The sequence below is a fragment of the Bos javanicus genome, chromosome 9 (assembly GCF_032452875.1).
Source record: "Bos javanicus breed banteng chromosome 9, ARS-OSU_banteng_1.0, whole genome shotgun sequence".
Lineage (NCBI taxonomy): Eukaryota > Metazoa > Chordata > Mammalia > Artiodactyla > Bovidae > Bos > Bos javanicus.
The window spans coordinates 40,760,666-40,782,129 of NC_083876.1; the positions used below are offsets into that span (position 1 = coordinate 40,760,666).

General features: G+C 40.6%; 1 protein-coding gene across 7 annotated transcripts in view; it reads left to right on the forward strand.

Annotated features, from left to right (window-relative positions):
* Positions 1 to 21,464, forward strand: part of PPIL6 (peptidylprolyl isomerase like 6) — a 37,627-nt gene that overhangs the window by 6,731 nt on the left and 9,432 nt on the right. For 2 of the 7 annotated variants that reach the window (XM_061427627.1, XM_061427625.1), the window contains exons 3-6: positions 695 to 883; positions 4,255 to 4,317; positions 4,411 to 4,558; positions 11,737 to 11,793. In XM_061427627.1, the coding sequence (XP_061283611.1) occupies positions 695 to 883; positions 4,255 to 4,317; positions 4,411 to 4,558; positions 11,737 to 11,793 (457 nt within the window). Of the gene's footprint in view, positions 1 to 694; positions 884 to 4,254; positions 4,318 to 4,410; positions 4,559 to 11,736; positions 11,794 to 14,666; positions 15,087 to 17,599; positions 19,649 to 21,464 lie in introns of those variants that run through there. The other 5 variants (XM_061427629.1, XM_061427630.1, XM_061427626.1 and 2 more) reach the window with 5 other exon arrangements.

The following is a 21,464-nucleotide window of genomic DNA, read 5'->3' on the forward strand; positions in this document are numbered from 1 at the left end:
GATGATGCATGGTTTTGCCAGGACTGGCACTGGGTACTAATAAACCAGATCTCCTCCGAGGTGACGTTACTCAGCGGCCACACACTGAGGTTTAGCACACTGGCCGTCACTGTTGTGTGGATGAAAACACTTACACACTTAATTTTGAAGGGTTTAGGACTTAAAAGTGTTAAAGAAGGTGAGTTCCCTTCCTCATGGCCCTCATGTGTCCCAGAAACTCTGCTGGCCCTCAGGAGGCATTTCCTCACCTGGTCTGACTTCCCTCCATCAAAAAGCACTCTTCTCCATCCTTGGCATTGAAAACCAGGTCTTATTTAGGACCCCTAACCAAGTATGCGTACAATAAAATGTGCTCCAGAAATGAAGCTAGAGGACTGCATTTTTGTTTTTATATTCATATATAACAAGTATGCTGTGCACATTGACTTTTATTACCAGATTACCATCTATTTTCTAAGATTGTACCATTTTAAGGATTACTTTTAGGTTATTGATTTCAGCACCTTCAGAATTTTGAAATGTTCTTAAATTCCCTTTGAGAGCAAAATTCTGAAAGATGGCAAAAAATACATTTTTTTAAAGGTTCAGTCCTGGGATCGATCGAAGCTCTGGCTTGTGGGTTTAGCAAGGTTCACTCCCCATCCCCATGCCCCATTAATTTTTTTTTTTTGGGGGGGGCCCTTTTCCTTTACAGGAACTTAAGAATGAAGTCTGGGAATATTCTTCCTATGTGATGTGTTTTATTAATGATAAGCTCCTGGGTGATGCACTTGATCTACAGAAATGGGCCCACAAAGTGTGGGATATAGTTGATTTTAAGCCTCCTGCACTTTACGAAGCACTTACTGTGGATTATTCTGCCAAATTCTTAAGAGACACCAAGGCAAGTTACACTAATTTTTTTAAAAAGGAAAATAGTGAAATCTTTGAGCATTTATATTAAGCACTAATTACTGATAAACCTAGAAAAGGGAATATAAAAGAGTAGAGGACTAGGTTAAGTTCTCAATGAACTTGTGATCTCTAGTTGCAAAGAACTGATGGGGTTTGGCTTGGTGGTGTGTAAAGCCAGCCTATCTCACAGCAGGTAGATGGCACAGGCAGAAGAGCATCCCTATTCAAACATTTTGACTCTCCACGAGAAGCTTATGTGCGTTAATTCGCATCTATTTAAAAATATTAAGACCTCCTCCCTCAGACAAAGTCGAACCTATCCTTTACTCACTTTGAGCATGAAATATTTTGATTAGTATGTTGTAACGCCTAAGTGAGAGCTCCTGCATGGAGAGACTGGCAAGTCTGAGAAGAAAGGTGACGCATAGGCGGCAGGAGGAGCAGTCGAGTGATGGCCCTGGGGTTTCCGATGGTAGACGACAGTCATGAAGCTTGAGGTCCAGAGAGCAAGAGACAGACATCAGGGTGGAATGGGCAACCTCCGTGAGGCTGGTAAATGGATGCAGTTTTGCTCAGGAACCTTGTTGCAGCAACAGCTACCACATGCTGAAAATCATGGCATGCCCATGGTGGCCTGTGCCTACCTAAAGCTAGGATCTGAGCCATGCAATGGCAAAGACCTTGGCTCTTGTTCACCCTTATTCAGCCACTGCCTTGAACAGAACTTGAAACATAGGAGGTGCTCAGTGAATATTTTGTTGAATAAACAGTATACTTGCAAAATGCTCTAAACTCTAAGGCGTGGAGAGGAATTTAACATTCATAGCAGTTCATTCCCAAAGGGCCAAGAGTTTCAAAGTACATGGTGTGCTCTGGGGATGGCAGAGGACAGTAAGGAGGCCTGAATGAGCAGGAAGGAGGCTGGGAAAATGAGAGCATCAGTCGGGATTCTTGGTGCCAACAGTACCAAGCTGTTCTGATTAACTTAAGGAGAAAAAATATGTACTGAGGGATGTTGGTAAATCCACAACTGACAAAAAAGTTGGAGACCAGCTTTGGAAAAAAGGCAGGAACCAAGGGAGACCTGGCAGCAGGAAAACATGGCCAGAGTCACGCCCCAGGCAAGTGCAGCCAGGGTGCTGCCATGGGTGCCTACTGGCCCTTGGGTCTCCCTGTCGCCTTCACTGAGCATAACTTCTCTGTTCTCCTTGGGTCTGTGTGGCTCCCCAGAGGCTGAAGGCCCCAGGCAGAAGCACCTGACCAGTCAAGCCCAGGTTATGTGCCTACACCCTGGCTCTCAAATGGTGGGGAAAGAAAGAATGTTCTGCAGAGGCTTGTGCAGGAGTTTCCCAAATAGGAAAGCTGCTTTCTTTTCCTATTTTTTTGTTTTATAAAAACAAAAAACAGAAAAACCCCCAAACCAGATCCACTAAGCAAAGGTTGAACTTACTGTCCACTCTAACCAGGGAGTTAGATTTTATCTAGAAGAAAGCAGGCCAACAGAACTTTTCATCAGAAGTATGACATAACCTTCTTTGGTGTTTTAGAAAAAAGTTTAGGGCTGAGGCCACGGAGCAGGAAAACATGGAGTAGGGAAAGCTTGATGGCAGGGTGGCCATTTGGAAAGCTGCTGGAGTAGTGCGGGCTAGAAATAATGGCAGCCTGAATTAATTAGTGACTGAGGAAAGAGGACCCAGATTCTAGAGAAAACCCTTGGATTTTTTGCCCAGAGGCTAGATTTTTCATGCTGAGTTAAACCCAGGGAGACTTGTTTACTTCTGGTTTGAAATGATAGAGTAGATAATTAGGTTTGGCTGATAGGTGACATTACCTTGTGTTACAAGTCACTTGTTCTGTTTTCATTAGGATTTCTAAAATTATCTACTCTTGACAACCACATAAAGATAATATATTGATGCCCAGGGAAATTTAATAATGCCTGAATGGACTCACACATTTTAGAAGTCAATCATAACTTCCAATATGTCCTCTTTTTCCTCCTAAACCTGTGAAGTTTACGATATTATGCCTCTTAAAGTTATAATATTCTTTTATGATTAAGAACTTGTAATATAGAAGCAGAGAGGCACAAACATAATCATAATTATTAATAGCATGGATATAAATACTTCATTCCTGGATACCAGGTATTATAATACTATCTTAGTCTTTAATTTAAAAAAGAGCTTGCTGCTGCTGCTGCTAAGTTCCTGCAGTTGTGTCCGATTCTGTGCGACCCCATAGATGGCAGCCCACCAGGCTCCCCCGTCCCTGGGATTCTCCAGGCAAGAACACTGGAGTGGGTTGCCATTTCCTTCTCCAATGCATGAAAGTGAAAAGTGAAAGTGAAGTTGCTCAGTCATGTCCACCTCTTCGCAACCCCATGGACTGCAGCCCACCAGGCTCCTCTGCCCATGGGATTTTCCAGACAAGAGTACTGGAGTGGGTTGCCATTGCCTTCTCCGAAAAAAAAAGAGCTTAGAGCAACATAAAATAATGATAGTGATACATTTAAAAGTGATTTCATTTATGCCTCCTAGATTCTTAATAAGGCAGGACAAATTATGTACTTGTTAAATCAGGCAGCATTTTTATGTAGGAGAATGGTGCCTAAGAGTTGCAGTGTATTCTATTAGATGTGGTTTGCTACCAAAATGAATGCCACTGTGATGGAGAACAGTGTTTTCATTTTGGGTGCCTCTTTGTAGGGCTAGACAAGGGCTCACAAATGTTAGCTGCCTCTACCAGAAAGGATGTCAATTGAAAATAAGAGCTTGGGGCGTCTGGGAGTATGAGGTCATAAAAGAGAGAACTAAAAGGTACAGCGTCCTCTCTTCCCTACCCCTGGCATAGTACCTATGCATACAGTGGTCTTATTTTTCCACTCAGAGAGACTGTGGCCTGGCTCTGCTTAGCTAATCTGTGCAGTCTTTCAAAATCCAGAACACACAGTAACCAAATCTATGGCCTCATGTGGATCTTTTTCCAGAATTACTCAGGAAAGAAAAGGCTTCCCAGTCTGCTCTTTTTCCCAAAGGGACTGATCAGTGTCCCTTTCCACACCCAGTCTGTGATGTGGTTGCTATCTAGGCCATGTGTTCTCAGTCTTGTGTGGTAGGTTAATGTGACTTACTACTGAAAGCTTTTAAAAAGCATGTTACTTAAGTTAGAAAATTGTAGTATAATAAAATGAAACAAACTTTTTAAAGTCATCCATTTAATTTTGCTGTTACATCATCTATGTTAATGCTGTCAGTCATCTTAACACAGAAAACATTATGATGTTATATTTTTGGTCACTTCTAAAACTTTCTTCCAAAACATTGACCTGCATTGCCTTCTTCTCTTTAATTTTAATAGCATAATTTTGTGTTCTTGGACATTTCTATTGATCTTTATCCAATTGGAAGATTGATTTTTGAGGTAAGAGGATTTTGGTGGTTGTTTTTTAATAAGTTGGGGAGAGTGAGACTATCAGAATGTTTAATCTTTGAAAACTTTTATCTTTATTTTTAGCTATATTCTGATACATGTCCCAAAACATGTAAAAATTTTCAGATCTTGTGCACAGGAAAAGCAGGGTTTTCTCAAAGTGGCATCAAGCTACATTACACAGGTTCCATTTTCCATCGAGTGGTAAGGAATGGCTGGGTACAAGGAGGAGGTGAGTTTTTTTAAACTATTTAAGTTGAAACCTTAAATACAACTTAGTTGCAACATCAAATCCGAATATCCAAACTTCTGTTTATCTGCCTCTTTGAAATTCATATAGAATTAGAATATATTTAACATTATATGTTATATAGATATATTTAAAGGATGGTCAAATGATGAATTGATATTCATACTCTTTTTAAAAATTCCATCATTATTAAAATAAATCTAAAGTGTGTTACTAGGAATATTCCAGATTAAAAAGTGATATTAGAAAGTAGGATGGGTAACATTTTTTTAACCAAAAGATAATTTTAAATGCTCACCTAAAAATAAAGTATATAGAAAATACAGTGCTTTTAAGAAACATGCTAAAGGTAGGAATTTGAAAACAGAATAAATGAAAAACAGCTTATTTCTCACCAAAGATATTACACTGTTACAACTGAAATAAGATCAAAAGCATTTTGGTCTCCATCTTTGCTTTCTTTTCAGGTCAATCCTTTGGCTTTACACAAAGGAGGTACCTTGATTAGCAACACAAAATTCAATTTTAGAGGCCTTTTAGGAGATATCCCATAGGGAGCAATCAGGCAGCAATTTAAAAATAATTGGTTTAGTGTGGAAGGAGATTTTCTTGAACTTGATGAAATATGCAAAGGCTTAAATTAATAATGTTTCATTATTTTTCTATAATCTGGAACATTCTCAGGCTGATGAGGAGAAAAATATAGATTTAATCCAAGTATCTTGTATATAAATCAGCTCTTGTATGTAAATCAGCTTCTCCAAAATGAGATATCACCAGTACTGTTTCTAATCCAGTTGTTTTTCTACTTAATGTTTATGGTGTGTGCTAAGTCACTTCAATCGTGTCTGCCTTTTTGCGACCCTATGGACTGTAGCCTGCCAGGCTCCTCTGTCCACAGGATTCTCCAGGCAAGAATACTGGAATGGGCTGCCATGCCCTGCTCCAGAGGATCTTCCCAACCCAAGGATCGAACCCATGTCTCTTCCATCTCCTGCATTGGCAGGCGGGTTCTTTACCACTAGCGCCACCTGGAAAGCCTGGTCATATGTCAGTGTGTGTGTGTGTGCACACTCAGTGTGTGCGTGTGCACACACACTCAGTCGTTCAGTCATGTCTGGCTCTGTGCAGCCCTTTGGACTGTAGCCTACCAGGCTCCTCTGTCCATGGGAATTTTCAGGCAAGAATACCAGAGTGGGTTGCCATTTCCTCCTCTTATGTGTCTTCCCAACATAGGGATCAAACCCAAGTCTCCTACATTACCCCTGAGCCATTGGGAAAGCCCACGTCAGTACACATAAATATGTCAGTATATGTGTGTGTGTGTGTGTGTGCGTGCACACACGTGTTCAGTTACTCAGCCATGTCTGGCTCTGTGCAACCCTTTGGACTGTAGCCTACCAGGCTCCTCTGTCCATGGGATTTTTCAGGCAAGAATACTGGAGTGGGTTGCCATTTCCTCCTGTTAGGTGTCTTCCCAACCCAGGGATCAAACCCAAGTCTCCTGCATTACCCCTGAGCCATTGGGAAAGCCCATGTCAGTACACATAAATATATCAAATTTTTATGGGCCCTCTTGAGGATTGTCTTATACTAACAAAAAGTGAAAGACAGTCTAAATGTTCACCAATGGGAAATTAATTAAATCAGCATAGCAATATAATGAAAAATTGTGCTATGCTGTGCTTAGTCGCTCAGTCGTGTCTGACTCTGCAACCCCATGGACTGTAGCCTGCCCGGTGCCTCTGTCCATGTGGATTTTCCAAGAAGAATACTGGAATGGGTGGCTATGCCCTCCCCCAGGGGATCTTTCCAGCCCAGGGGTTGAACCCAGGTCTCCTGCATATGAGCCAACAAGGAAGCCCCTAAAAATTTTATGTGGTTATGTATATTGACATAGAAAATGTTTAGGATCTGCCTAGTTTTTCATCCTATTGCTATGCCAATTGAAGTAGTTTCCCATTGGTGAACATTTAGACTGTTTTGATTTTTGTTAGTATAAGATAATCCTCAAGAGGGCCCACATCCGTGTCTCCTGGTACTTAGTTCACTGTAGTCACTGATCTTCCAGATGCGGTTTCCATTTTGTTTTTAGCTAGACCTCCTCTCACCCCTGTGAGCCAGACCAGGATTTGGGGAAAGTGAACCATGATATTTATTTATTTGAAGCAAAATTTCCAAAAATTGCATAGGTCTCAGTTCATGTTTTCAGATAACAAAGCAATGCTGTTTAAGGAGTTTGGAAAAAAAATTCTGGTTAATAGATTCAGCTCCAAACTGACACGTGTAAGTTGCACCATGTTGGATAAGGAACTTGTCATCTCTCAGTCAGTTTCCTAATCACAAAATGGGGATAATTATAATATTACAGGATATGGTGAGGATTCAAGGACATGGTATTTTGAACCGCTAAGCTCCGTAAGCACCCTCCTCCTTCAGATGTCAGATTCTCAGAGGGCTTTGGGTAGCATTTTGGAGTACAGGAACTGACTGTGGTTTGGTGTTGTGCCTTAGGATGCTTCCAAGCACTACTGCTTGCTCGCTGGGACCAAGAGGCCCTACAAAGTCTTCTTCCTCCCTCGACCCCATCTCATCATCTGACCTCTCCCTCTTGCTAATTCTGCTCCACACATAGGGCTCCTTGCTGTTCCTGAAGTATACCAAGCATATGTATGCCCTGAGGTCTTTCATTGTTTCTTTTGCCAGAGCTATGTACACCCAGCTATTCCTCTGCATATCCCCTGCATCACCCCCTGACCTGTTTCTGGTTTTTGCTAAGAGCTTATCTCAGGAGGGAATTACCTGACCACCCTGTTCAAAAACTCCCACCTTCCTCTCCATATACCTCTCCTCTCCCCTTTCTGGGCTGCTCTCCTGTCCCCTTACCGAGCTTTATTTTTCTTTCTAGCACTTTTCACCACAGGACATACTATTAATACTTCTTTGTTAACTTTCTATTTCTTTTCAGTAGAATGTAAGTTCCATGAATGCACAGATTTTTATCTATTTCATTCACTGTTACATCTTCAAGTTAGAGAACAGTGCCTAGCATACAGTATTAGTAGATGCTTTTTAAAAGTTTGTTCAAAGAATGAATGAATGAAGATAAACAGAAAGCATACATTCTGTTTGTTTCTAAAGTTGAAGTTAATGAAGATACCAAGTTGTTAAGTCACTTTGGCAGGATCCTCTTTGTGGCTCCCACAAGGCAAACTGCCTTGAGAAGGATCTCTTGAGATTTACTTTAATATATTTTATCATCATCATGGTCATCAGAATGATAGTGAAAATGATAATGAGAAGATGCATTCCGTAAGTATGTGATGATGCACAATAATAATGGCCACTAATGAAGGCGCATGATACTCTGCCAGTCACCATACATGTGCTCTCCCTCAGTTCAGTTCAGTTGCTCAGTCACGTCCAACTCTTTGTGACCCATGAATCGCAGCACGCCAGGCCTCCCTGACCATCACCAACTCCCGGAGTTCACTCAGACTCACGTCCATCGAGTCAGTGATGCCATCCAGCCATCTCATCCTCTGTCGTCCCCTTCTCCTCCTGCCCCCAATCCCTCCCAGCATCAGTCTTTTCCAATGAGTCAACTCTTCGCATGAGGTGGCCAAAGTACTGGAGTTTCAGCTTCAGCATCAGTCCTTCCAATGAACACCCAGGACTGGTCTCCTTTAGGATGGACTGGTTGGATCTCCTTGCAGTCCAAGGGACTCTCAAGAGTCTTCTCCAACACCACAGTTCAAAAGCATCAATTCTTCGGCACTCACCTTTCTTCATAGTCCAACTCTCACATCCATACATGACCATTGGAAAAATCATGTGGACCTTTGTTGGCAAAGTAATGTCTCTGCTTTTGAATATGCTATCTAGGTTGGTCATAACTTTCCTTCCAAGGAGTAAGCGTCTTTTAATTTTATGGCTGCAGTCACCATCTGCAGTGATTTTGGAGCCCAGAAAAATAAAGTCTGACACTGTTTCCACTGTTTCCCCATCTAGTTCCCATGAAGTGATGGGACCAGATGCCATGATCTTAGTTTTCTGAATGTTGAGCTTTAATTAAGCCAACCTTTTCACTCTCCTCTTTCACTTTCATCAAGAGGCTTTTTAGGTCCTCTTCACTTTCTGCCATAAGGGTGGTGTCATCTGCATATCTGAGGTTATTGATATTTCTCCCAGCAATCTTGATTCCAGCTTGTGTTTCTTCCAGTCCAGCATTTCTCATGATGTACTCTGCATATAAGTTAAATAAGCAGGGTGACAATATACAGCCTTGACGTACTCCTTTTCCTATTTGGAACCAGTCTGTTGTTCCATGTCAAGTTCTAACTGTTGCTTCCTGACCTGCATATAGGTTTCTCAAGAGGCAGGGCAGGTGGTCTGGTATTCCCATCTCTTTCAGAATGTTCCACAGTTTGTTGTGATCCACACAGTCAAAGGCTTTGGCATAGTCAAGAAAGCAGAAATAGATGTTTTTCTGGAACTCTCTTGCTTTTTCCATGATCCACCGAAGGTTGGCAATTTGATCTCTGGTTCCTCTGCCTTTTCTAAAACCAGCTTGAACATCTGGAAGTTCACGGTTCACGTATTGCTGAAGCCTGGCTTGGAGAATTTTGAGCATTACTTTACTAGCGTGTGAGATGACTGCAATTGTGTGCTAGTTTGAACATTCTTTGGCATTGCCTTTCTTTGGGATTGGAAGGAAAACTGACCTTTTCCAGTCCTGTGGCCACTGCTGAGTTTTCCAAATTTGCTGGCATATTGAGTTGCAGCACTTTCACAGCATCATCTTTCAGGATTTGAAATAGCTCCACTGGAATTCCATCACCTCCACTAGCTTTGTTCGTAGTGATGCTTTCTAAGGCCCACTTGACTTCACATTCCAGGATGTCTGGCTCTAGGTCAGTGATTACACCATCGTGATTATCTGGGTCATGAAGATCTTTTTTGTACAGTTCTTCTGTGTATTCTTACCACCTCTTCTTAACATCTTCTGCTTCTGTTAGGTCCATACCATTTCTGTTGTTTATCGAGCCCATCTTTGCATGAAATGTTCCCTTGGTATCTATAATTTTCTTGAAGAGATCTCTAGTCTCTCCCATTCTGTTGTTTTCCTCTATTTCTTTGCATTGATTGCTGAGGAAGGCTTTCTTATCTCTCCTTGCTATTCTTTGGAACTCTGCATTCAGATGCTTATATCTTTCCTTTTCTCCTTTGCTTTTGGCTTCTCTTCTTTTCACAGCTATTTGTAAGGCCTCCCCAGACAGCCATTTTGCTTTTTTGCATTTCTCTTCCATGGGGATGGTCTTGATCCCTGTCTCCTGTACAATGTCATGAACCTCCATCCATAGTTCATCAGGCACTCTGTCTATCAGATCTGGTCCTTTAAATGTATTTCTCACTTCCAGTGTATAATCATAAACAATTTGATTTAGGTCACCTGAATGGTCTAGTGGTTTTCCCTACTTTCTTCAATTTAAGTCTGAATTTGGCAATAGGGAGCTCATGATCTGGGCCACAGTCAGCTCCCAGTCTTGTTTTTGCTGACTGTATAGAGCTTCTCCATCTTTGGCTGCAAAGAATATAATCAATCTGATTTCAGTGTTGACCGTCTGGTTATGTCCATGTGTAGTGCTCTCCCTACATTACTGCACTTCACACTCAGAACTACCTGGGAGGCATTTCCCATCATCTCTGTCTATAGCAGATGAGGAAACAGTGTTGGGAAAGGTAACCAACATCAAGATCAAAATAAAAATCATCTGACTTTGGAGTTTACCTTTAACCACTGTTCTGCATTGCTGAATCTGTTGTCAGAAGTATAGAAGATATCCCAGAGCTGAATTCAAAGGGGTGGGTTATGGTCACAAAAAATATTAAATACCGACTGACATGGTGTCAATATAAAATATTCACCTGGGAGATCAGAAGCAAAGGGCAAGAGTAGTGACAAGTGTTGGAGAGAGAAAGCAAGGGAGTGTCACTGGTATTTACATAAGTCAGCAGACAGGGGAATCACCTGGGCAGGTTCACCAAGCAAAGCAAACTGGCACAGGAAGGAATTGGTGCTAGAGGTCATGCATCTTCTCCAAACCCGGATTTAGCCTGTGGCCACTGCAGCAGGCTTCTGAGAACAGCCTTGGGCTGTGTGGTGAATGCGGTGGGAGTGGCAGGAAGGAAGTATATATATGGCAGAATAGGTTGAAGACTTAAAGGTTTATCAGTTAACTTTTGAACCAGCTTTATGAGTAGTATAATTTAAACTCTATATGCCCCTTTCCTGCATAAATTCTCTTCACATGCTTGCTGTTGCATCAGATTTCTTTAAATAGCACAGATACTTTTATGATAAAGCACTCATACTGAGTTTAAATGGGCCAGTTCTTCAGCATTATTTATTGCACATTATTCGAGGAGGCCGTCTAAAGGGCTGAAAGAAGGAAAGGGGCTGAGGGGAGAGCACAGACCTCGGAGACCTCTAGTTTCACTACAGAAAGCCTTGCTTCTGTTGTAGCTGTGCAAAGAGGAGTTTTATAGTAGGATCACTGCCTAAGCCAAAATATGCATATAATGCATATAATGTGAAACAGGTTCTATAAATACCATTTAAAAATCTTCATATTGCAAAGGAACTTCAGTTCTAAAACACCAGATAAATGAGTTATCACTACAGAGTTCCAAAGAATAAAAATTTGAACATTAATTCTTTTTGGAGCATCTATTTTCATTCTTGTGTTAAAAAGACCTCACTGTTCCTGTGTCATCCTCAGCTAAATCTTTCCATTTTTTATCTGAAAAGTAAGATCAACCATGGAATAACTTGTGAAATAAGTCGAACCTATATGAACACACTTAATTTAAATTCTGGCCACAATTATAATTTAATACTTCATCATTTCAAAGGCTTTACATTAAATTTAGCCTACTTGGGAGTTATGAGGGGAAAAAAAAGGGATCAGGAATGTTAAAGTACTTACAAAATACAAGTGAAATCATTATAGAAGTATTTTCATGGTATAGACACTGAACAATTAGATCACTTGCTCTAGTTATTGTTATAAATGGAATCATAATTTAAAGCATTTTCCCCTGCCATTATCTCTTTTTTAGTTTCAGAATTTTAATGTTTATTTACTGTTATTTCTCAGATATAGTTGCTGGGAAAGGAGATAATGGAGAGTCAATTTATGGACCAACATTTGAAGGTATGTGTCTCTAAATTTTGTCAGTCATATTTTAATTGATTATTCAAATTTAACAGGACTGGACAATTTCACGATCTGAAAAAAGAGAGCGTTTGGAGTGATACACTACAAGGACACATGCCAGAAGTGGGAGTTAGAAATGGGGTGAGTGGGGAGGCCCCCCAGTCCAGTTCAGAACAGCTTTGTACTTTCTTTCACTTGCCTTGTTGTATTATTTCTTTAGAATAAGTTTCTAAAATTAGGATTGTAAGGGTAGAAGGGAATTTATATTTTTAAGGCTTGTACTTTGCTATGCTCATACTTAGAATTGGTACCTGATAACCATCCTACTAAGATTGCCATTGGGGATCCTGGGAAGATGGTAGTGGTAGTGGCATAGTTTTTTAATTTTTTGAAATCCCAACCTAAAAATAGACAAAAAACTCGATGGGAAAACTAAAGACCCATGGATAACACAACAAAACTACATGCAAGGTATCTACATGAATTTCAAATATAAACAGGTGAGGTCAAACTACCAACAGTCACACAATCCGCATGGTATTAGCATGGATGTGAGTGAAAGCAGGACATTTTTGTCAGAGCTGAGGATATAAAACCCCACAATATGCAAGAGCAGGGTAGTGCATGGGACCCCTCATAAGGCTTGAGGCCAGAGCAGTCAAACTTTTGTGAACTCTCAAAACTGATCTGAAAGCCCTCTGTTCCAGGACAGGCCCACACTGAGAAGAAGTGCTGGGAATGGAATCAAAATTAAGCAAGTATGGGGGTAACAGTGATGAAGAGGGAAAGGGAACAGAGCTAGGAATCCCAGAAACCAAGCTGCCACACAGATGACCAACACACGAAAACAGCACTAGAGGGAGTTTGTGAAGTCGGGAAACTACCTTCCTTCTAAAGCCACACCTCCTTCTAAACACTGAGGGAGACTAATTCTGCATAAAAATAAAGTTGCATTAGAAAGCAGCAGAAATTTTCTTGGGAAAAAAAAAAAGGTGCATAGTCATATAACTACAGATAATGAAAGCACCATAGAAAGAAAGCTCACAGGTCAAACTGATTTCAAAATAAGCTATAAAAGGCAAAAAGAAAATGATACGACAGGACAAAACTCGTAAATCAGAATTCGAAAACCTCAGATACGAGGTTGTTTACAGAACTGAATAAAAGAATTAACAATAAAAGAAAATTCCAGAAATGAGCAAATTATAAGGAACACAAGACCAAATAAAAACAACTGATATGTGTATTAAAAGAAGCAAAAGGCAGAAGGAGAAAAACATTTTTTAAACCAAAACGAGATGAATAAAGATGAAAAGGATTTACAACAAAGTGATACAGAAAGAAGATCCAGCATACAGATGATAAGTATCCTTAAGGAATTAAACCAATAGAAGGGAATGGAACAGATACTAAAAATCATAATTTTAAAAAGCTTTCCTGAAATAAAAAAGGATCTGATAGTCTGTATTTTGTTTGGGTGGTGGTGACACAACTATACCCAACTGTCAAAATGCATCAAACCGAACATCTAAAATATATGCATTTTACTGCATGTTCATACCTCAAGTAAAAATATCTTTTTAAAAACCTGAAACTACTTACGGAAAGAACAGACAGCTACCTGACAATGCTGAACCAGAACAACCAACACCAGGCATATTTTACTAATATTATTAGATAGTAAAGAAAAAGAAAAAAGAATCTTTGGGCAGTTAGACAAAAACAGTAAGTGATTTATAAGGGAAAGAAAAGTACATTATCATCATATTCTTATGCCAGAAGAAAACTGAGTAATATATTTATGATGCTCAATTAAAATGAAATGTGACCTGGGGGCTTTATATCCAGTCAAACTGAATGTGAATTTTAAAGGGCACACAGAGTTATCAGTATGTAAAACTTCAGGGAATAGTGTTGTCATGGGTCGTTCCTGAGGAATCAATGACTGCAAAATGAGTTTCATTCAGCCAGATTACAAGAGGGATCCTGACAGAAGAATTGGTGGTGAGCATTAATCACATAATTACTTATAAAACTAAAATTTAATGAGGAATAAAAGGGTGAGAGTATGATATATAATGACTATATGCTTAGTCTAACAATTTTTTTAAAATGAAAGAAATGGGGAGAATATACACAAAATTTTAAACTACTTTCAGTTAAATTTTACTGGTGATAATTGTATTATACTGAGATTGTTGTATATACAATGAAGGAAAAAACAAGTAATTATGAGATATTCTAATTTTATAATTTCCTGTCCTTCAGAGTTAGAATCTTCATTGTGGAAGAAAGGAAATACAGATGAAATATAATAGAGGTTAACAAGTAAAATATTCCATAGTCCTGAATATGAATTGGAAATATCCTGTTAAACTCAAGAAGTATTGTATCTATATCTTAGTTCTGGCCATGGAATTTATCTACAGTGACCAGCCCCGTAGTGATACATTCTCCTGGAATTTAGATTGTTGTTTTAAAATGTCATTTCATGCTTAAATAAACCAGGGTCTCTGGAAAACATGGCAGATTCCAGTTTTGAGACAGGAAATTTCAAAATGAGCGTGGAAGCTCATGTTCAGTCATGCTGTCATGACCTAGCCAAGAGCACTATTAAAAGTTTACTGGGGTCATGGCAAAGGGCTCAGGAGTCAATTTGAAGAGTCTCTCACTGGTCAAAGATGGAGTAATTTGAGTGGTAATTGCAGCTAACTGAAACCCAACAAAGATTTTAAATCCATGAGTTCATAATGATACTGTAAAATAAATCCTACTTGTTTACCTTCGGGGAAATGATAGGAAATGAATTCATTGTCTTGAAAATGATAAATATAGGTAAAAATCAAGCATTTCTCTTGCCTCTCCTATAGGAACTATACTAAATCATAGATAAGGGGAAACATCTTGTTATAAAAGAATTCCAATTAACAGTGAAAAGGAAATTAGAATATCACCACTTTGCTGCCCCCAGTGAAATAATGGATGTGGGCATTTGCTGCATCAGAATCTACTGCCTTCACAAGAACAGGGACAGTCAGACAGTTGGGCCTTCTGCTGAGAGAACACACTACCAAAGGCATAGAACATGAGCCCGATGAAGCTTTTGGACCCAGCATCCAGTTTGTGAGAAATGCAACCAGTTCTGCTAGTAATATGTTCTTCAAAGATCTCTGTGCTTTGTCAAACCACACAGTAAAAACCACAGGGCTGACTGATGCCATAACTGAGGTAAAAAAAAAATTCCTCGGTGACATATTAAAAAATAAGTTCGCAATAAAAACAGTAACATAGTTTTGTATGTTTTATGTGGTCAAGAAACACATCAGTGTGATAATAAATAAGGCACTTTACCCTGAAAAGCCCCTGATGTCTGTGGAGGCGGTGTGGGAAGAGCTGCATCTTGTGAGTGATCTGGAGGTGGCGGCAGGAGCGTTCTCTGCAGTCGGAGGGAGGCTGTAACTCCAGATGTGGGTGGACGCGACTCACATGTAGTGACCAAGGTGGTTGGTCACGTCTGAGGTGTCTGTGCTCCTGGGCAGCAGGCTCAGTTCAGTGAAGGCCATTGTTACCTGGTGGTTCTCCCGGAGAGAACGGCACATTAAGCAGGGGTGAGCTTCATCATGCTCAAGTCATTCCCTCCCTCACGTATCAATCAAAGTGAAGCAATATGCATCTTCAACACAAGCATTCACACAGAACTGACAGGACAGGAACAAGAGAAACCTGCTGAACTGCACCGTGTGTATGCAATTGGCAGATTCCAGCCTGGGAGAAATCCTAAAGGTGAACTAGCTCAGGTTCAGGAACAGATACAGTGCAAGGAAAAGAAAGGGACAGAGAGGAAACCTGTGGATAAAGAGAGATTTAAAAGGCATCACAAGTCTGGTAAAATGAGAGAGATTGAACTATAGTGCCTAGGGAGGCATACTTGGATGGTAAAACTCTATGTGAGTTACATAAAACATTAAGTACATGCTTTTGGAGGGGGAGAGGGACTTGACAAGAGACTCTGGGGAAGGCTGGCAAAGTTCTTTTTCTTGGCCTGAATGGTGTTTAAAAGGGTATTTGCCTTATAATAACCTTAACAATAACTCTAACTATATATTAGTTTTACAAGGCTTTTTGTGTCTATATTTTAATAGAATGAAAAGTTTTTTTTTTTAAATAATCATATTGAATCAATGGCCAAAGAGAACAGGAAAAGTAAGAGCTAGTTTTCCTTCTAAATTCATGCGGAGACAGCTTTATCAAATGAAATCATGCAAGTGACACCACTCATTTATTTGCTCATATAACTTTAAATTCTTAGGTGCCAACATGGTGCTTAGGACCTTAGGAAACATAGATGTTATGACAAAGTTTCCACCCTTAAGGATTTCAGATGTTTAAACAGACAGATGTTTAAACAGATAAAAGTACTGGAGTGGTGCCCAATGCCTTTACAGAGGAAGAAGCCAGAGAATCAGGAAACAACTGCCTGGGAGAGCTGAGGGTGCTGACCAGAGAAGCTCTGAGCTAGGGCTTAAAATAAGACATTGCAGACGAGGAAAGGGCATTTGGGCAGCTTTCCTGAAATCCTTAATCTCCCATCAGGGTCCACCAAACTTCTCCACCCCACAGCCATTATCAGATCACCCAAACTCTTTCTGCTTGGAAGTGCAGTCCCAGGCAGAGCCTGGGTCTTCTGTCTGGGAGATCGATCTCTTGGCTCATCTGCTCACTTGTCCCTCTGGACATCCCCATGCCTCCATCCATTCCCTTTCGCCCGCATTAGATAGTGTGGGGATTTCCTCTCCAGCTGGAGGCCTGGCTCCTCTGGTGCCCAGGGAGCCTGGTGGGCTTAGGGAAGCTTTCATTCCTGTTTGTCTGGCAGTGCAGAATCGGGAATTCAGTACACTGTCAAGTGAAGAGATGCTCCCAAAGGAAAGATAAATGGATGAAAGACAGAATGTGGGGCCAGTATTCAAAACAGCTACAGCACGGGTTCCCTCTTCATGCAGACTCACCCTCCCCCAGCCCCATGGAATGTTAGTTAATACATCGACAGCCAGACCTTCTTCTGCGTTCTCTCACTGGACTGTTACTTCCATGAGATGCACAGTTAAAACCCAGGGCTTCTTAAAAAGTTATAACCACAAAAATCACTTTTGTTAAGCTTAACACAGTGAATTTAAAAGAATGAAATAAATTTTATATAATTGTTTTATAAATTGGTTAGTCTTTAACTTGAGGAAAGTCTGTTTTGCTTTATTTTGAATAATTTTTTATTTATTTTTGGCTGTGCTGGGTCTTTGTTGCTGCGTGGGTTTTTCTCTAGTTGCGGCATGAAGGCTTCTCCTTGTGGTGGCTTCTCTGGTTGCAGAGCACAGGCTCTAGAGCATGTGGGCTTCAGTAGGTTGTGGGGCTTAGGCTCAGTAGTCGTGGTTCCTGGGCTCCAGAGCACAAGCTCGGTAGTTGTGGCACGTGGGCTTATTTGTTCCACAGCATGTGGGATCTTCCCAGACCAGGGATTGAAGCCGCGTCTCCTGCATTGGCAGGCAGATTGTTGCAGAGCGGGGGCTCTAAGCATGCAGGCTTCAGCAGTTGCTGCGTGCAGGCTCGGGAGTTGTAGTTCATGGGCTCCAGAGCACAGGCTCAGTAGTTGTGGTGCACGGGCCTAGCTTCCCCGCAGCTTGTGGGATCTTCCCGGACCAGGGATTAAAGCCGCGTCTCCTGCATTAGCAGGCAGATTCTTAACCACTGAGCCACCAGGGAAGCCTTGTTTTGCTTTATTTTGAATCACAACTTTTTTTTGTCTTCCCAGATCCTGTTGTGAATGTTAGAAGCTAAATATCAACTCTTCCCCTGCTTTGTATTCCTTGTATAATATCCCTAATCCTTCCCACTCTCAAAGGATTGGTGACTCCATGGCTTGGGCTGACTAGAGAAAAGGCTATTTATGTGAACAGCAGAAGAAAAGAAAGGATATATGTATTTTTAAATAATTTTATTCATTTTGGCTGTGCTGGGTCCTTGATGCTTTGCGAGGGCTTTCTCTAGCTGTGGTGGACAGGGGCTACTCTTCATTACGGTGAGCAGGCTTCTCACTGCAGTGGCTTCTCTTGTTGCAGAGCATGGGCTCTAAGCATGCAGGCTTCAGCAGTTGCTGCATGCGGTTCGGGAGTTTAGTTCATGGGCTCCAGAGCACAGGCTCAGTAGCTGTGGTGCACGGGCATAGCTTCTCCGCAGCATGGGGAATCTTCCAGGACCAGGGACTGAATCTGTGACCCCTGCATTGGCAGGTGGACTCTTAACCACTGCACCACTAGGGAAGTCAGTAATGTATTTAAATACTGGATTATCCTTATTACTTTAAGTAGACCAGTTTCTTAATATTAGCATGTGCTCTAACAAACAGATACAGCACTTAAATTCCATTTGTCTAATTCCTAGATCACCTTTAAATGTAAGTAGACATTAACAACTGGACAAGGAAATGGCAACCCACTCCAGTGTCTTGCCTGGAGAATCCCAGGGACAGAGGAGCCTGGTGGGCTGCCATCTATGGGGTCGCACAGAGTTGGACACGACTGACGCGACTTAGCAGTAGCAGCAGCAGCAGACATTAACAAAAAGCAGAGCGCCTGATGCACTGTTAATATTCAATAATGCAACTTAAAGTTGTACAAAAGTATTTTTTGGTAGAATTAAGAACTGAAGATAATATGGCTGGGTAGCCACTTAAGGGCTACTTTTTTTTAATTCTGAGATTTATAATATATATATAAATTTCATATATACAATTTAAAACTAATTATAAAGCAACCCTTTATATTACTATCCTTGTCAAGAAAGAACCACCAGCATGCCAGAAGCACCTCATCTGCCCATCCTCAATAATAACTCCATCTCCCTCTTAGAGGTAGCCTCTAACCTAACTTTTCCCTTTCTTTTTTTGTTAGTTTTACCACTCATGCATGCGTGCATGCTAAGTCGCTTAAGTCGCTTAAGCCAACTCTTTGCAACCCCATGGACTGTAGCCTGCCAGGCTCCTTGGTCCATGGGATTCTCCATGCATAAATTCCTAAATTAAAAAAATTAAGTTTTTCCTATTTTTGGTTTTATATAAAGTGGACTTGGGCTTCCCTTGTGGCTCAGACAGCAAAGAATTGGGCTGCAATGCAGGAGACCCAGGTTCAATCCCTGGGTGCGGGGTCGGGGGCACAGAGGGGTAAGATCCCCTAGAGAAGGGAATGGCTACACACTCCAGGATCCTTGCCTGGAGAATTCCATGGACAGAGGAGCCCAAGAGCTACAGTCCATGGGGTCACAAAGAGTTAGACATGACTGAGCAACTAACACTTCACTTCAACCCTGAATATTCACTGGAGGACTGATGCTGAAGATGAAGCTCTAATACTTTGGCCACCTGATGTGAAGAGCCGACTCACTGGAAAGGACTCTGATGCTGGGAAAAATTGAGGGCAGGAGTAGAAGGGGGCGACAGAGGAAGAGATGGTTGGATGGCATCACTGATCCAGTGGATATGAGTTTGGGCAAACTCCAGGAAACAGAGCAGCACAGGGAAGCCTGGCATGCTGCAGTCCATGGGGCTGCAGAGTCTGCAGCAACTGAGCAACAGTAATGAGTGGACTTGTATGGCGGGTGCTCTGTGTCCTTTCCTTTGTTCATCACTGCCTATCAACTTTGTCCATGTTGTCACAGCGGGAATTCTCTTCATTTTCCTGGTTTAATACTATGAAAATTCTTAAAGATTTTATCCATTCATGTATTGATGAACACTTGGCTTTTTATTCCTAATGTCATGCACAGAGTCAACATGTTTTAAAATAAATATTTCAGTGCCAAAGAATGTTGTGCCCATGTTCTCTTCTAGGAGTTTTATGGTTTCAGATTTTACATTGAAGTCTTTAATCCATTTTGAGTTTATTTTTGTATATAGTTTGAGGGCATGACGGTGTATTCTAATCTTGTTTTACAAGTAGCTGTCCAGTTTTCCCAGCACCACTTATTGAAGAGATTTTCTTCTCTCCATTGTATATTCTTGCCTTCTTTGTCATAGATTAATTGACCATGGATTTATTGCTGGGTCTTTATTCTGCTCCATTGATCTGTGTGTCTGTTTTTGCACTTGTACCATGGCTGTTTTGATAACTGTAGTTTTAAAGTATAGTTTGAAGTTTGAGGGGGTGATACCTCCAGCTTTATTCTTTTTTTCCCAAGGTTGCTTTGGCAATTTGGGATATTTTGTGGTTCTGTAAAATTTTTTGTTGTTCCACAGAATTTTTTCTAGTTCTGTGAAAAATGTCATAGGTATTTTGATAGGGAATGCATTAAATCTGTAGGTTGCTTTGCATCTTTGTATCTGTTTCTTAAGGCAAAAGAAATAAAAGTGAAAATAAATAGCCTAATTAAACTTTAAAGTTTTGCACAGCAGTGTAAACCATCTACAAAAATAAAGACAACCTACTGAATAGAATAAAATATTTGTGAACGATATGACTGATAAGGGTTTAATATCCAGAACATATAAACAGTTCATACAATTCAATTTCAAAAAACCCCAAACAACCCTATCAAATGGGCAGAAGACCTTCATAGACATTTTTCCAAAGAAGATATACAGATGGCCAACAGGCACAGGAAAAGATGCTCTGTATCACTAATCACTGGGGCTTCCCTGGTGGTTCAGAAGGCAAAGAATTTGCCTGCAATGAGGGGAGCGAGTTCGATCCCTGGGTCAGGAAGATCCCCTGGAGAAGTGAATGGCTACCCACTCCTGTATTCTTGCCTAGAGAATTCCATGGACAGAGGAGCCTGGTGGGCTATAGTCCATGGGGTAGAGAAATATAAATCAAAATGACTGATTCATTGAGATATCACTTCACATCAGTCAGAATGACCATCATAAAAAAATCTACAAATAACAAATGTTAGAGAGGGTGTGGAGAAAAAAGAACACTTGCATATTGTTGATGGGAATGTAGTTGGTATAGACACTATGGAGAACAGTATGGAGGTTCCTTAAAAAACTAAAAATAGAACTACAACATGATCCAGCAATATCACTCCTTGGTATATATCCAGAAAAAAAAAACAAAAACACTAATTCAGAAAGATACATGTACCCCAGTGTTCAAAGGAGCACTATTTATAATAGCCCAGATATGGAAGCAACCTAAGTGTCCATCAACAGACACACACACACATAAAGAAATATAGTGCATATATATGTGTATGTGTTTTTGTAGTGTTATGTATGTGTAATCTTCCATTTTGAACATCGTAACCATGAAAGTAACCACCATGTATATGGCTTGTTTCGTTGACTCAACTTTGAAATGTAAAATAAGAATAGTCAGCAATTGCAGTTTAGCAAATCTTGACAGTTAATATTCGTCTCTCAATACACATGCAGTCATAAAGAAGAATGAAATACTGTCATTTGCAGCAGTGCGGATGGACCTAAGAGTATTATACTTAGTGAAGTAAGTCAGAGAAAGACAAATACTGTATGTTACCATTTATACATCAATCTAAAAAGTAATATAAACAAGGGTATTTAGCAATACAGAGACAGACTCATGGATACAGAAACCAAACCAGTGGCTACCAGAGAGGAGAGGGAAGCAGGGAGGGACAAGGTCGGGTATAGGATTAAGAGATAC